Source organism: Pocillopora damicornis, chromosome 2 (assembly GCF_964200805.1).
Source record: "Pocillopora damicornis chromosome 2, jaPocDami1.2, whole genome shotgun sequence".
NCBI classification, from domain to species: domain Eukaryota; kingdom Metazoa; phylum Cnidaria; class Anthozoa; order Scleractinia; family Pocilloporidae; genus Pocillopora; species Pocillopora damicornis.
Genome location: NC_142671.1, coordinates 5,057,174 through 5,073,408, shown reverse-complemented (window position 1 = coordinate 5,073,408; position 16,235 = coordinate 5,057,174). Strand labels below are relative to the sequence as shown.

General features: G+C 39.0%; 3 protein-coding genes across 6 annotated transcripts; 1 reads left to right on the top strand and 2 right to left on the bottom strand.

Annotated features, from left to right (window-relative positions):
* The first annotated feature begins 681 nt into the window (after positions 1-681).
* LOC113673496 (uncharacterized) lies at positions 682-3,304 on the top strand. Its single transcript, XM_027189914.2, has one exon. The coding sequence runs from the start codon at positions 879-881 to the stop codon at positions 2,583-2,585; it is 1,707 nt and encodes a 568-aa protein (XP_027045715.2). The 5' UTR covers positions 682-878; the 3' UTR covers positions 2,586-3,304.
* A 764-nt stretch (positions 3,305-4,068) lies between these two features.
* LOC113673497 (carboxypeptidase Q) lies at positions 4,069-8,041 on the bottom strand. The gene is made up of 4 exons (XM_089195756.1): positions 7,607-8,041; positions 6,694-6,871; positions 5,790-5,965; positions 4,069-4,943 (listed from the first exon to the last, which is right to left on the bottom strand). The coding sequence occupies exons 1-4, from the start codon at positions 7,925-7,927 to the stop codon at positions 4,374-4,376; spliced, it is 1,245 nt and encodes a 414-aa protein (XP_089051882.1). The 5' UTR covers positions 7,928-8,041; the 3' UTR covers positions 4,069-4,373.
* A 525-nt stretch (positions 8,042-8,566) lies between these two features.
* Positions 8,567-16,001, bottom strand: LOC113673471 (carboxypeptidase Q). 4 transcript variants are annotated; one of them, XM_089195752.1, is made up of 6 exons: positions 15,886-15,993; positions 14,595-15,334; positions 12,593-13,085; positions 11,829-12,006; positions 11,079-11,254; positions 8,567-10,207 (listed from the first exon to the last, which is right to left on the bottom strand). In XM_089195752.1, the coding sequence occupies exons 3-6, from the start codon at positions 13,076-13,078 to the stop codon at positions 9,638-9,640; spliced, it is 1,410 nt and encodes a 469-aa protein (XP_089051878.1). In that variant the 5' UTR covers positions 13,079-13,085; positions 14,595-15,334; positions 15,886-15,993; the 3' UTR covers positions 8,567-9,637. The 4 variants fall into 4 exon arrangements, with proteins under 4 accessions (XP_089051878.1, XP_089051881.1, XP_089051880.1 ...); XM_089195755.1 differs by lacking the exon at positions 15,886-15,993 and having other exon boundaries at positions 14,595-14,896; positions 15,191-15,315; XM_089195754.1 differs by lacking the exon at positions 15,886-15,993 and having other exon boundaries at positions 14,595-14,896; positions 15,037-15,218.
* Positions 16,002-16,235: the final 234 nt, after the last annotated feature.

The following is a 16,235-nucleotide window of genomic DNA, read 5'->3' as shown; positions in this document are numbered from 1 at the left end:
CTTTTAATAATCATTGATCTTACAAATTAAATACATTTTTTTTTCATCCTCTATTGCCCATTTCTAGTACCCCTTTGAAGTGTGGGCATGAGAAATGATCCTTTCCATTGCAACCTAAGGTTTTAGCTCTTGCTGTTTCGAAAAATATCGACTTCGGTAATACCCTTGGTGCACGATTTAGGCTGCGGGTGGTACTCATAAAACCGACATACGAATTATTTACTTTAAAAATAAATATTAAGGTGATATTCCAGAAATATCTTCCACTCTTTCAATAACCATTGCCTTACAAAGGTGTTGGAATATCTGAGCAAAAACTCTGAACCCACTTGCAAAGTTGAATAAAGCTCTGGGTGTTTGCTTTTGTCTGAAATTTTCTTACGAAATTTGAATTTAAAACAAACTGTTACGACAATAACTTAATAAATTATGCAAAAACGTTATGTTCATCCTTATTGAAAGAATAGCACTGGTACAACTTCTTGACTATAACTGTTACTTGTAACAACATTGGATGTATTTGAATGTCTCAAAAACCTTCTTGACAATTAGGAACTATTTCACGCAAAATTTTCATCCCTTTGCAGTTAGAGGCACCACTTTGCTCACAGGACCAAAATAAATCGACATCTGAAACTGCTCTTAATTATTTATAACGACTTACGTAAAGCTAATATTGAATTATCAGGTATGTGGAAGTTGTTTTGATATCCGTTCAAACTCACGCAGTGTTCTGCTAACAAAAGTGAAAATTACTGTTTGATGTATTGCCCAGAAAGTTCTTAGCAACATAGCAAGGTGATGTTACCATCTCGACACATCACTAGCCTTTCTCCTGTAAAGGTCAGAGAATCTCGACTGCAATAATTCCTTCCACGATGTCAAGGAAGAAAACAACTGCAAAAAAGCCCGGAATCATTCAACAACGAAACTTCCAACAGCAATTGAAAACTGTTAAAAGTTTAGTCGAGGACATCGCTGATTCAGAACATCCTGAGGATCACGAGATTAAATTGAAAATCAAGGAGAAAACTGATCAAGGCTCTCCATCCTTTACTCAAAACTTCACACGAAACCGGGGACGAGAAAATACGTCAAAAACTCAGTCAGACACTTCTTCTTCTGACGCATTCTTCGATAATAATGGTTTTTTTAACGGATTTGACAGCGACTCGGAGAGCGAAGACAGTGGGGAAGATTGCGTTGAACAACAAACCGAGACTCGTGAATTAACAGAAGTCGAGAGACTCGAAGAGGTTCAGACAGACTTGGAGGAAAAAATAAAACAAACTAAGGAACTTCTCCAGAAAACAGACCGAACGAGAAATCAAAGAATGCATGGCCAACAGAAGTTGAGGCGACTTGAGCTAAAAGTTGAAAAGTTGGAGCAGCGTCTGGAAAAGGAGAGAGCAGGAAAAACTAGATGGACTTTTGTGCGCAGGAACGTGAGAAAGCCTAGGGTTGGATTTCACAGCAGCGATTTGTTAAATCGTAAGGTTCCACTGGCCGAACTGTTAGTAGCTTCATCAGAAAGCCGACCTCATCTGGCCGATCTTGTTCTCCAAGAGATGCATCGCGATGCTGCTGGTCAAAATCAAGTCGACGATGACCCCTCACCAAAGCCGAAAAAGCTTTTCAAATCGAAAGAACTCCATGAATTTGAGAAAAGTCTTCAAGAAGACGACTCCCAAGAGCACAAGAAATTGACAGAATGTACAACCGATGACTTGTCGCCGGTTGAGGCAGCCAAACAGGGACTGAAACAAGACGAGAATGAAGAAGAATCTTTGGAAAGCTTCAACATAGAGCAACTAAAAGATCGAAAAGAGATGGATAAGGGATGGCTTCGAATCAGTGACAGGCCTGACGGTTTCATAAAGAAGATTCAAGATGTGTCAGAGACAAAGCAGTCCAAGCAGGCTTGGGTTAACATCAATGACCAAGGAAGTCAAATGTTTGCGAGGAAAGTGTTCCGGGCTCAGGTGAATGGTGGCTCGTTCCTCGCGCGTTCATTGGACGGGAGAAGAAACACGCTTAGCAATCACGGAAAAACATTGAACGTTGATAAAAGAATGTCTGTTTGTGGTTCCGGAGAGACTCATATCAACAGTAAAGACAAAAACACAGTCAAACGTGCCGGACGATCATCATCTGCGCAGTCCCAGCGAAAAGCGATGGTGGTGAAAATGGACACCGTTACTGGGACGAATACTTTTCTGCCCCCGATTCCAAAGTCTGAAGCGAAGAAACGCCCAAAAGACGAACAATTGGAAAAAGTAAAAGATGAAAACGACAGTGAGCAACAGAAAGAAAAGATAATACTGATTCCTAATCGAAGGCGACTGGCCAGAAGAAGAATCCAGATTTACCTAAAACAGCTGGAATTTGTCAAGTCACACAAACTAGACGAAAAGGAGGTTGTAGAGAATATAGCATCCTCAGTCGAGGACTACCACGGCGGCAAATCAAAAGAAGGAAAGAAGGAACATGACGCAAAAACAACTCCACGGAAAACTTTGTATTTAATTGGAGCATTGTCAAAAAATCACCTTTACCCTCTCACGGCGCTGCCGAATGATCGATAATAATGTTAGATTGCTGCAGTAAATATCAATTTGAGTGTCGAAAGAAATCCGGATTTGCTTTGGTTTCGCTGTGCTGCAAGTATTAACTGGTCCAGGCTTGCGCCACTTTTTCAAACAATCAGATGCAAAACTAAAACCAATCGCGACTTGGTCGCCCGCGTTTTCCCGCGCTTAAGGCAATTTGGTTGCTGTCGCTATGAGCTCTCATTGGCTCTTAAAACAAATTAGAGCTCCTTTTTCATTTGTTATGATTGGCTCTTGTGATTGCCTTGGTTTTGATTTTATGGCACTTCGATTAATACGGAGGAATGCAACCTTCGATCCAAATGATGACGGTCTTCAGCACAACCGTGAAATTGTCAATACAAATGTGATAGCGAACGTCTTAAAGCATTGTTGTAGGTAGCTTTTATACAACTCTTTGAGCGACAAAATTTTCCAGGGGTATCGTTGCAGCTAAAATGAGCGTTTGTATTCCAATTCCCGACGATTTGCAAAGGAACTGATTTCTGATCACAACCCTTAAATCTCTTATGGTGAAGAGCATCACTGTGGTTTTTTCAAAAACTTAAAAAAACTCCTGATTTTTTCTAAATTCTCCTTGTCAGTGCTATAGGAAGTGTATAAAGAACTGTATGGAGAATATACATGCTAATGTTAGGGTGTAAAGGGTTTAACGCGCTATATGCATTTTGAATATATCATTCATGTCAAGCCGAGGTTTTGCGTTTTATTTGATAAGAACTAAGCGTGCAACTTCACTCGCATCTGTACTTTGTACATGTAACTATGTACATGTGTCATGATGGTCGTTGGAAAGCACTTGGATAAGAGATAGATTGTTTTACGTTAGCGAACTCAGGATCCAGTTTTCCAAAAGTTGAACTAGCCGCGAAATGCTGTTTGTACATTTTCTCTTTAAAATTGCATTTTTAGAGATGGGTGGTACAAATTACGAAGAATAGTCAGTCCTCTATGAGAAATACAGATCTTCCCACTGCAAAAACCCGGTAAATCTTATTTTGCATCTTGAAGGTATAACGAAAGCCAATTCCACTTTCGGTTTGCTTTACCCAAATCACTTACAAAACTTTTGCCTAAGCACTCTTTATTTACGTTCTATCAGAGAATGACATAACGAAAATGATAAATTTAAGATTCAGGTGTTTTAACAAGTGGAATTTGTGATCAATTAAGTTTCTCTGTTGCCGACGTCATCAGTTAAGGGAAATGTTCGTTGCAATCAGTTTGTGCGTGTGTGTACCCACTCAGTTTCTCTGTAAGCCTAACATAATGCACTAATTAATTGAAAACTTCGAAACCATGAACACAGTAGTGTCGGAAGTACACGAATTATCAATCTTAGCAAATTAACGGGAGTCGATCATTGATATACACATCACGTCACCTAGCACGTTCCAAATACTCGACATTAAGATCTGTCCTTCATGAGAAATACCAATCCCAAAATTGACTCTTCCCAGACATAATTAACCCCTTTATTGGTAAAAATTTTGCCGTAGAAAAATATAAGTTTGAAAGTTTTTATACCCTTTTTTTAAAAATTCATGACTATGAGAACCGTGCATGTCATTCTAGTGATATTTCCCAAACCTTATCTCTTGACCTTCACTTCACTGACTAATCCTAAAAAATTGTGATAAAAATTGTCTTTTGCTGACACGCATTGTTGAAATGTGTTTTCAGAGGTTATGTTTCGTGAGCTAATTGCTAGATATGAAACTAATGGATGAGTTGGAAATCCAAGGAAAAAGTTCTCTATTAGCATTAATCTCGTGGCAGCATTTCATCTAGATCGGCAACAGTGTAAGCCACAACAGTCCACACCGCAGCACACAAATCCATGGCATCAGGGTCTTGTACAATCATGGTGTCACCATTTGTGTGGTGAAACAAGAAGTATTTACTGTTTTCATTGTCCAAGCTTCCACCAGGTACCCCATGTCGGATCCAAGGATCGATATCCCCACCGAGATTAACAGCTTTGAGATTGGTGGCGTTAATTGGTTTCAAAAGCTTCACTACCTCCCTCATAATATCTGCTGCTTTTTCACAGCCTTGAAAGGCTATTCCTACAGGCTTAAAGGTTCCATAATCAGACTCCATCACTAAGCTGAATTTTCCAGCGTTTTTTTTGTGAAGGTTATAATACTGTTTTCCTCCAAGGACATTCTCTTCTTCTCCTGTCCATAGCACTATGCGCATTGTACGTTTTGGTTTGAGACCTAATTGTCGAATAACTGACAGTGCTTGCCAGGAAATGAACGCCCCGCCCCCATCATCCATAGCGCCTTGACCGACATCCCAGCTGTGTAAGTGACCGCCAACAAGAACCACCTAAAAGTCAAGAAAAAAAGACATGATCATTGTACACTGACGAAGTTTTTGCTACGAAATTAATAGCGGGAGATCAGTGTGACCCAACAAGATAATATTGTCCTCGTCTGAATCAAAGGAAGGAGATCTAGCTATCAAAATTGAGCTGGAGGATTCTGCGTAGCGGCTAGAGAATTCTCATATCACCCAAGTAAATGAACATCTTGTTCTTAATTTTGTATTTTGAACCATACTGTTCACTAACGCTCTTCTTTTTTGAGTGAAGTGAAATAAAAGCTGTTTAGAGCACAAAAGCCAATCAGAGAGAAAGTATGTATAAAGGATATAGCCTTGCCTATACCGAATTCCTATAACTGCGACGTGCTCAAAGTACAGGAAAATGCAGGCGACCTATTTTTTTGGAATCCCTTTGGTTACCAGGGTGGGACCGGGTGGTTGTAATTTAAAATGCAAAACACAAAGCGAGGGATGGTTTTAACAACCAGTGGTATTAGATTTGTGATAGAAGCCCTAGGGAATAACTTGTAGACGGAAAAAAGCAAATGATTGGAGAGAAAAAGAAGACCGGATGAATCATTTAGAAGAAATAGTCTCTTCTGGGGCGAAGAACAGGCAACGTGACATAAAAATTTAAATCAGTCAAGTTCGAAGCATCATATGGAACCCAGCTCGACTTTGAAAATTTTCCAGATAAACTCTTCAGTGTTTGACCAAGCAACATTATCGACGAAACTACGCTCAGACGTAACCTGCTGCACTTTTACAGTGGCGTGCTGGCCCCAATCCAACACTGTTGGATTGGGGCCAGTTGTCCCAGCCTAAAAGAAAGTTTTGAAAAGCACTTACCTGCTCTGGATACACGCTACCTTTTATTTCAGCAACCGTGTTCCTAGAAATTACAGGCGGCAAATTTTGGGCTTCCATTTTCAAGTTGACGATTATTTTCGTTCCTCTTGCTGCCATCCTGGCCATCATTTCTGCATCTTCTATTGTAATACAGGCTGTGGGGATTTTCTTTACTCCTATGAAACACGACATCAATATATATATATGAATGGGAATGCCATACCTAGCATTGTAATCAATCAAATATTTTCTGCTCGCGCGCGATTAGTCTAAACGCATCACATGACTGAATACTTCCCAGCTAAAAATGGGGAATATCCGAGGATATACCTCAAGGGATATTCCACAATTTCAAACCTTACGTCAACTACGATGAGCCTCTATTTAAAAGTTAAGATGACAGAGCGTTTTGGGGTTGTTACAGAAAAAGGGACATTTTTGTTTGTTAATGAGATCATACCAGAGAGTACTGAAAAGTGAACATCCCGGGCAGCAAACAGTATTTTTTTCCCGCGTCGCAAATATTTGAAGGTATATATTTGATGATAAACACTATAGCCTCTTTTTGGCGCGAAAATACGCTCGTATATTTGTCTTTGGACATTATCTGTTCCTCGAAGCTTGCAGTTTTCCACCAGCTTCGCTCCCGGAAAACTGTCTGCAAGTTGAAACAGATAATGTGCACGCACAAATATCAGTGTGTATTTTCGCGCTAAATGGAGACTATTGTTTATTCTATAGCCTATTACTGATATGAATGAGCTGCCAGGAACAAAATTTCCTACCTGTAACTCTGGTATCTGCAAGGATCTGTTCTTGACCTTTAAAGTTTTAAAGTCTTACATGGTTGTCTGGTTGATGACCGATAGGTAAAAGATACGTAGGTAACACAGGCATACTATACCTTCTTTATAAACTTGCCAACCAGTATGAGGACTGTAAATAGAAAATGGAGTCACAGAACGGATGAGGGAGGCAAGACCACCAACTTTAGCCACCTCTATAGCGCCATATACTCGATAAGCCACTGTCTTTCCATAACTGATCCACTTCTCATTAAAAACCACAATTTTACCCTTTGCCTGCAGGGGAAAAGAAATGACATAATCTAGATATACCAGGGAAGTGAAAAAGTGCTATAGTAACCCCGTTTGCTTTACTTTTTGGCATTTTTTTAGGGTAACTTGACATTGACTTTCACTGCAATCATCGAAAATTTTTTCTCTTAAAATAATTCAGAGGGAACAACCTGCTGGCCACCTCTTTAGCCCAGAATCATGACAAGCATTTTAGTTGGAGGATATGATCTTCCATGGCTTTTGTCACTCTCATCACGAAGTTTGACAGTTCTTGTTGGTGGCACAAGGCTAATTTACATTGTCATTTTTTGTGGAAGTTAAAGTGGCTTTAAGGTTTGAACGAGCTCGCTGCATTTCGAATAAGTCCCAGTGGGTTCTCGCTGAAAGTTTGTCTCTTCACCCAGTAGTCTGAATGGGTACAAGCGAAACCCAACCAGATGCGGATAGTAGGTTATTTGGAATGGACTAGCGTCTTATATAGAAAGAATTTTATTACTCCTTATTGCTTCAAACTAGTCCAGGAGTTTAGATATGAGGTTAGGCTGGAACGAGTGGGTAAGTCATAAATGAGAGCTGGCATGGAGAGACGTCGCAACTCTCTTTTTTGAAGATCCTATAAGCATACTTCTTGTATCAGGGATATTACTGAATTTGGGCAACTGAAACTATGAAGTACAACTGATCTGTTAGTGCCGTTCGATTTGTAAAGTACGTTATAGTGTACGATGTACCATATACCTCTAAGGCCTTGACATGAAGTTCATCAAATGAGCCCACAACCAAAACTTCTGCAGTTATACCTTCAGGCAGAGTACTTACACTGCCTCCGTGGCCAAGCAGGGCAATAGAGTGATTCCTGGGCATAATCATTTGGGCTGATTCCTTACCACGCACCCAGTGGGTTACATTCACTTCTTCACCATGTACATTATCAAGCTTGTCCTCTTTCAGTTCATCGAGCATGTAATTTATAGCATGCTCCAGATTGGCAGAGCCTGCAACTCGACTGCCAAATGTATCGACAAATTTTGCAAGTCTGTCGTAGCATTTCTGAGGCATGGAAGTCTTACAGGGCTGATGTGACGTGGAACATTTTGCTGTCGCGGGAAGGTGATTCGGTGAAAACTGACGTTAGAAGACTCTTGTTTTTAACTGCCACGAGAAGTAAGATTGCGATATCTCGGTATTTGAACATTGCGCTTCAGCGGAGTTAGATTTTCAGACCAAGACACGCATCATTTAAAGTTTTATTCGTGACTTTCATGCATTTCTTCATTTCAGGGTACTCGTAGTGTGGTTGACCTGTGTTTTGAAGGAGACAGGTGTTTTTAAACGTCGTGGGGGGGGGGGGGGCGGGGTCAATCCTTAAGAACGCAGTAGTTCCAAAAGCTCCTACTACGTATTATCCTAATGAAACGATTCGCGAGAAGATCACGAGGCGGTTTATTTCACCAAACCAATTTATAATTCGCAGGCGATAGTTCCTGCATTGAAAGAGGGAAGGAGCGAGGTCTGCTCCTACCCGACAGCCCACTCGCTCCCTGCTGTTCGGTTAAGTTTTTGCGTTATCAATTAAACTTCCATATGGTTTAATTTTAATTTTGGAGGTTCTCAGTGAAACCAGAAGAGTTTTGAAATATTGGTCTTTTGGTTCGCCTAAATTATCCCTCGGCGGTTTAAAAATCAACATTTTAGTAGTTTCCGTTGAAAAACAATTCTTTTATTTGAAAAATTCTGTCAATTACAAATCTTCCTCAAAATTTTGAAAGAGGGATTATCCCAGAAATAAAAAAATCCACATGTTGTTACGTCCAGACAAGATTTTCCCCACAGAGATTAGTAAGCTTCAGCTATGAGTCAAAGCCTCCAAAGGCAGGATGGACTTTGATATTTGAAAAAATGACAAAGGACCCATCTTCCCTGAAGGGGTATAGATAATGTCTAGAAATAGTGACAGTAGTTTCACTTTAACAAGGGCAATCAACACCTTTTGCTGATGTCTATGTCAGCTTGGGTGCTATTGTGCTTGTGCCATATGACTACATAGTAGAGCTATTAGGAATCCTCCTTGTACAGGAATTTGTTAAGTTGTCCTAGGGAAGCTATTGAATAGGATTGTAATGCCCCAGAAGACTTTTTCTTTCCCTGTACAGAGGACCATAACTTGCAAAACAGTAAGGAGTGAAATATTTCCCTACCTAAGTTTCCTAAAAAAACCTACAACTACAAAGTGTTAACTTAACTTAAATTAATTCACACCTTCAAAACCTGTTGATTTAAACCATGTTTAAGAGAACTCATAAACCAAATTTCCCACAGGATTCAAGAAATGGCCAACTTCTGTTTTCAACGTACTTCATTTAACATCAACAAACATCAATTTAAGCAGCTTCTATGAAGAAAAAAATTTTAAACCATGCTTTGGTGTGAATGGGGTATCATTTTAGTAGTATATACTTGTGTTTAAAAAAATATACTTTAACTACTAGAATCAAATTCCAATGAACTATTCTATCTAGTGAAAGGCATGCAGTAGAATTAAAAACATGTTCTCCTGTCTCTAAAGTATAGATCATATCACCCTCCCTCTCCTTTCCTACCTGAATGTTCATCTCATCTCACACTAAAAAAAATTATATTTAAAAAATATTATTTCATTTGCTTTAGTGTCTGTGTCTTGAGCTCACTGCTACCTTAAAAAAGTAGTAGGAATTTTTACAACACTGAAAATGAAAGAGAACTACATTGGTAATCATAGTTCTGCTGTTACTAGTTTCGAGGCAGCATTTCATCCAGATTGGCAACAGTGTAAGCCACAACAGTCCACACTGCAGCACACAGGTCCATGGCATCAGGATCCTGTACAGTCATGGTGTCACCATTTGAGTGGTGGAAATAGAAGTACTTGCTGTTCTCATTCTTCAAGCTTCCACCTGGTACCCCATCTTCGATCCAGAAGGTGATATCCCCACCAACATGAGTAACTGTTAGGTTAGTGACATTAATTGGCTTCAACAGCTCCATCACATCCTTCATAATGACTGCTGCTTTTTCACTGCCTTGAAACACTATCCCTAGAGGCTTGAAGGTTCCAATATCAGACTCCATCACCAAGCTGAAATTTCCTGCACTATCTTTGTGTCGGTTGTAGTATTGTTCTGCTCCAAGAAGACCCACCTCTTCTCCTGTCCATAGCACCATCCGCATTGTGCGTTTTGGTTTGAGACCTAGTTGTCGAATAACTGACAGTGCTTGCCAGGAAATGAATGCACCACCTCCATCATCCATTGCACCTTGACCAACATCCCAGCTGTCGAGATGGCCACTGACAAGAACCACCTGAAAAAAAAGAGGACATCACAAATAGATGTTAAATACAATGACAAGATTAAGACATAATTGATAAATCAGGCTCTGGTTATTTGCAAGGTGGATATAGCTATTCATTGAATAAATATCTAACTGGTGGACAGCGAAGTCTGTTTACAATACAATACAATACAATACAATTTATTTTATTTTATGTCGGTAACGTAGGGGGTGGTTACCCAATCCCCCGAGCCTAATGGCTCATGTTGAAAACGCTCAACAGTTAAAGTACAGATGTGCATATAAATATATGTACAAGTTAAATATGTGTATATATGACGAAAAAAAGAAACGCAAAAATATCACCTAGCCCCCTACCCCTAATCCTGAACCCCCCCTGAAACCCTACCAGCCCTAATCACCTAACTTGTAGCCCTAACCCTGAAGCCTAATTACCAATTCATAGCCCTACCCCTACAATTGTATACTAATACATTTATTACACTTACAGCCAAGCGTAGTTATGCAAGATAGGCCAGTCTTAAATTCTGCTAGAGTAGTTGCCGATTTAACTGAAGATGGTAGCTGGTTCCAGGAATGAGAGATAATATGTGAAAAAGAGCTATGAATATGGCTAGAGGTATTTACAGGCTGGGAAACATTAAGAGCAGAGGAGCGCAAATTGTAGTGACAGACCTTAGGTGTGAAAAAATTAGAGATATACGAAGCTCCCTGTAGCCTGTATGCCTTGAAAAACATGATTAAAGATGCAGTAAGTCCTGTTTTGTTAACACTCATCCACTGGATAGTGAATTATCCTTTGGATAGTATTAAGCAACCTTTGACCAACTGAGCCCTGGTAGCCATTAAGGAAAAAATGAGCTCAATGAAATGCAGATACCTGTTCTGGATGCACGCTGCCTTCTATCTCAGCAACTGTGTTCCTAGAAACTACTTGTGGCAAATTTTGGGCTTCCATTTTCAAATTAACTATTATTTTTGTTCCTCTAGCAGCCATCCTGGTCATCATTTCTGCATCCTCTATTGTAATACAGGCTGTTGGGATTTTCTTCACTCCTGTGACAAATGACATCAATATCCATTGAATTGCCATGCCCTACCTTGCATTATATAGGCCTGTTTCTAATAAAAGTTAGATGCTTGTAAAATAATTTTCAACCTGTATACTGCAGGTATCTGTTTGGTACAACAATTAATGCTTCTTTGTACATTATTCAAAAGATTGTCCAATTATAAATTTCAAATTTTTAAAGTCAAGTGACCCAAAGGTTTTTCTTCCCATTCACAGACTTTTTTCTCTTTTTCTTATAACTAATTCTTGATTTGGTCAAGGCCTAGATAAGGATGCTTAAGTTCTGAGATTTTGCCTTAATTTGTGCTTTCAAAAAATTAGAATTTAATCTCGAAGAAATTAATCCGACTCTCTCATGGTCTCAATTCCAGCATTTCTTTAGCATTGCCCTGTAGGTGAGAGACACTGGAGTATGGTGAGACCACATGACCACTGCAAAAAAGGCTAGTAGGCTAATTAAAAAAAAAGGCTTATCATATCTTATCATTTTCATGGTTGGTTAAAAAGCAATAGGTAAAGATAGAGAGGTAATATACTTAAAGGTATTGATAAGTTTACCTTTCTCATAATATTGCCAACCAGTATGAGGACTGTAGATAGAAAATGGTGTCACAGAACGGATGAGGGAGGCAAGGCCACCAACTTTAGCCACCTCTGCAGCCCCTTGTGTACGATAAACCACTGTCTTCCCATAACTAATCCATTTCTCATTTAAAACCACAATTTTACCTTTAGCCTTCATGGAGGAAAGTATATTGCAATAAAGATATCATTATGACAACTTGAGTAGAGAAAAGAGTTGTTTTTTACACAATATATTCTTTTGTAATATATATTTACTAAACAATGTCTCTGCTTTAATCTTCGAATTTGTTCTCATGCAAATACCAGTGAGTAAAGTAAGTATAGCATAGTAGTAGCATTTATGAATGATACAGTTTCCTATGACTTTTAAATAACTGAAACTTCTGATGCTAGAAGTTAACTGGGAGCCAGTAGGGGGCAAGGGGAAAAAGAAATTCAGGAAGGATATGACTTGCTGTTTGGCAAGGAAAATGACAATTCATTATGATCAAACAACAGTAGCATTTGCCCCCAAATTCCAGATCTAGGTCCTAAACAAGAGAGCCACCACTTTAATGGTAAGTCCTGCCTGATTTCTTATGAAGTTTTGACTTAACTATGTAAAAACAGAAAAAAGGAGGTAAGTTCCTAAAGAAACTGCATCGTTGCATCAGTAGGGAGAGGAAGGGGGGGGGGGATTATGAGTTAATTTGAATTTATCAACTGAGTTAATACTACATAGAAGATGTACCATATACCTCTGAGGCCTTGGCATGAAGTTCGTCAAATGAACTCACAACCAAAACTTCTGCAGTTATACCTTCAGGTGGAGTACCTACACTACCTCCAAGGCCAAGCAGGGCAATAGAGTGATTCCTGGGCATAATCATTTGGGCTGATTCCTTACCACGCACCCAGTGGGTTACATTCACTTCTTCACCATGTACATTATCAAGTTTATCCTCTTTCAGTTCATCAAGCATGTAATCTATAGCATGTTCCAGATTGGCAGAGCCTGCAATTCGACTGCCAAATGTATCAACAAACGTTGCAAGCCTATTGTAAACTTGATGCTTTCCTGGTCCTTTTGTTAAGAAGTCTATAATCTTGTTTGCATCAGCTTGATGATCTGCCATCTCGTTCCTTACCATGTTTAAAGCTTTGTTAACATCCCCGGCTGATTCTGACATTAATGACAGTGAGCAAATCAGAACAACATGCAACCAAATAATCCTTAGCTGCATGTTAACCCTAAAATTGCAAAGGAAAAAAAAAATTAAGAAAAGTCTAAACATGACAGTGCAAACACTTCACCCTACGTTAATTCTGCGCAAATGCTAGCCAGGAATTACAGTTAGATCACAGCATGGTTCGATTGCTCCCAGTTAGATTGCTCCAACCAAAAGTTAGATCGCTCCACTTGAAAGTTACAAAGTTACAAAGTTTCTTCAAATCAGGTACTTAGCCACCAACATAAGTCACTTCACTCCATGTAGAAAACTAAGATAATGGCAGCAAAACTAAGGTATTTAAATTGATAGTTCATTAAATGACATACATATTTTACTGAACAATTGATTGATATTGCTTGTGCATGCTTGAAATAAATCCGAGCTACTCAGAAAGAACAAATAAAGCCTCATGAAAGGTATTCACAAAGTGTAATCTACTTTATTAATTAAAGATGGCAGATATCAGTTTCCTTATATCAAACTGCAAAAAAAAAGCCACACTGGATAGTATTGGTATTTGAATGATCTTTTTCAATACACTTCAGACTATAACGTTATAATTTATTCTATGATCATTTATTCCATCATCACTGTACATCATACATCAGTAGCTCGGTGGCTAATATGAAGGACAGAGTGAATATGATGTACTAGAATTGTCTCAAGACACATCATCACTTATAAACTTTAAAGATCATTGGTAAGTAATACTTCACTTTACAACATGGAGCGAAGTAACTTATGTTGGTAGCGAAGTAACGTATTTGATGGAGCAATCTAACTTTCGAGTGGAGTGATCTAACTTTTGGTCGCAGCAATCTAACTGGGAGTGATCTAACCATGGTGCGATCTAACTGGATACCCTAGCCAGCCATTAATCTTTAATGCTCTAACATCAGTTGATATATTCTTTAAATTCTTCTCGTTGACAACGAGAATTTGTTTAACATCAAAGCTTCTTAAGTTGGCTATCATTTCCATTTTTCTCATGCTTTAAATAAAGGATTCTGCATTAATTATGGTAAGGAGGTATTGAATGCTGTCAGTTTGATCACTTTTCGGGCGGAAGTTATAATTTGCAACATTTCAAATTCAACGGAATCCGTAATACTGATAGTGTCGCGGTTGTTTAAAAGTCGATTAGAATATTGAAAAATCTGGCAGATTTACTTGTGGCTTTCTACCCATTGCCATTTCGTAATTTTGACAATTCTAACCTCATGAATTAGTTATCGCCGTGTGGTCGTTGCTACGGAAGTTGAACAACACCTTGCAGTCAGCATAGGTTCGAGAGTTAGATTAGGAACCGAAGTCGGTTTTATTCACTAAATGGAACAAGATTACCCGGACCTCCAACGTTCATGGACATCCACCCACTCAGCTGTTAGTGATTATGCAGATTCTTTCTAGCTTGTTACACTGCTTTGAAAAAGATCTGTAGCTCGTTGCAAAAACGACTAAGCTTTTTAATCCTAAGTTGCGAATAATTTTAATTTTACATTCCGAAAGACGATTAGTTTTCGCTTACCTCTACCTGTAGTACTGTGAAGTCCTATTCCTCTTGAATTGTTTAAGATTCAGTCAGCGCTTTCTTATACCGTAAAGGTTTCCTCACTCTTTCACGCTTCTGAAAGACACTAATCGCTTCTGTGTACTTATGACCAGTAGCTGTATTCATCTTTCGTCAATATGTACCTCTCGACCTGCATTCTTCCTCATTTTCATTGGTTAGCACTTCTGTTCCTTTGCAATTGGCTGCTGTCCGATTTAGCCTGTCTTAATCTAATGGATGGGTGGACTACTAGAAACATTGTAAGTGATGTCTACATTCTTACAAAAGGAAAGAAGTGTATTAGCGCGGAAAAGAACGAAAATGTCGAATTAACTCACACACAGATATTTTGTGGTACATTGAGTGTGTTGTGCGAATAACTGTGACCAAAACTAAAAAAAATTGGTGCCACGGGTACTTGTTAGTACAACATGCAGACTGCAGACCGGATACAAAACGTAGACCAGGTACAAAATGTTGACTGCACACTGCAGAGTGGGTACAAAATGCAGACTGAGAATCTAAAGAGTTTTTTCGTCTGGTATGTGACAACATGTCATCTTGCAACTTACCGAGCGTCACGCAATCGCTTTTCCGCGATCAGCTTCCACGATTATTTGCGCTATCGTGGAATATTCCAGCCCGTTTTTCAAGCCTTGATAGAGTCTTCTCACTTTGCGCGCGAGGTGGTTGGTGTGATTTCTGTACAGATTTTACTGAAGTAATAAAAGTAGAGGTAGATGTAGATGTAGATGTAAATGAGATGTCACTATTGAATATTTGACACGCGAAACATTCGAGAAGCAATTGACGGCTTTGCACGTGGTCCGTATTATCATCCTTTTTAAGTGTTTAATGTGTTTATTTTGTTAACATAAATGCGGACCGAGACCAAAACTGTTCCTTCGACTTGATATATTTTCGACGTTTGTAGATTACATCATATTAACTATTCATTCCAGATAACAAAATCAAATAAACATGCTAACGATGGTATCTGAATTCGTCCTTGGCCAAACACAAGCGACTCCACAAGATCACTTTCTCCAGGCATCGAAAATATACACAAAATCGGTTAGAATTAATTTTAATGAAACATTCATCTAGAGATAGCACCGAGCAAACTAATCCAGAAAAATGTAATCGGCACACTCAACAAATCATGAATCTTGCGACAAAGCTTGCCGTTAAAGAACTGCTCAAATAAAAAATGTTTGGTACAATTCATCAACACCTCAAGTATTTGATTCAAAATTTTTCCACTCACTATCGTCGTGAAGGAACAATAACCATGATCGCGCTACAGTGCACAGAACTCCACTTTCTCTCGAACAACTATCCACCATTTCCACAGCACGAGTAACACGTTTACTGTAGGTAATCTGATATTTTTCATCTGTCCAGTAGTATCGCATTTTCTCATAAAGCGCGGTAAAATACATGTACACATTAAAAACACAGAGAAGCCAACATTTCGCATTCAAAAAGATGATTCCATTCAACGAATCGCTCTCTCCGAATCCCCTATTACTTTGTTGAAATTTTAACTAAAAAAACAACACAAAAACCTATCAAGAGTTATAAGAGTTGTTAGCTAGTACATGCCACACAAGTGAA

What these genes read in the sequence shown, in the direction of transcription:
- LOC113673496 (XM_027189914.2), top strand. Translation starts at nt 879, where the DNA reads ATGTCAAGGAAGAAAACAACTGCAAAAAAGCCCGGAATCATTCAACAA.
- LOC113673497 (XM_089195756.1), bottom strand. Translation starts at nt 7,927, where the DNA reads ATGCCTCAGAAATGCTACGACAGACTTGCAAAATTTGTCGATACATTT. An exon ending in TTGGCAAGTTTATAAAGAAG is followed by an intron (nt 5,966 to 6,693) that starts GTATAGTATGCC and finishes CGTGTTTCATAG; the next exon opens with GAGTAAAGAAAATCCCCACA. An exon ending in GTAGCGTGTATCCAGAGCAG is followed by an intron (nt 4,944 to 5,789) that starts GTAAGTGCTTTT and finishes CTTGACTTTTAG; the next exon opens with GTGGTTCTTGTTGGCGGTCA.
- LOC113673471 (XM_027189891.2), bottom strand. Translation starts at nt 13,078, where the DNA reads ATGCAGCTAAGGATTATTTGGTTGCATGTTGTTCTGATTTGCTCACTG. An exon ending in TTCATGCCAAGGCCTCAGAG is followed by an intron (nt 12,007 to 12,592) that starts GTATATGGTACA and finishes TCCTCCATGAAG; the next exon opens with GCTAAAGGTAAAATTGTGGT. An exon ending in GCAGCGTGCATCCAGAACAG is followed by an intron (nt 10,208 to 11,078) that starts GTATCTGCATTT and finishes CTTTTTTTTCAG; the next exon opens with GTGGTTCTTGTCAGTGGCCA.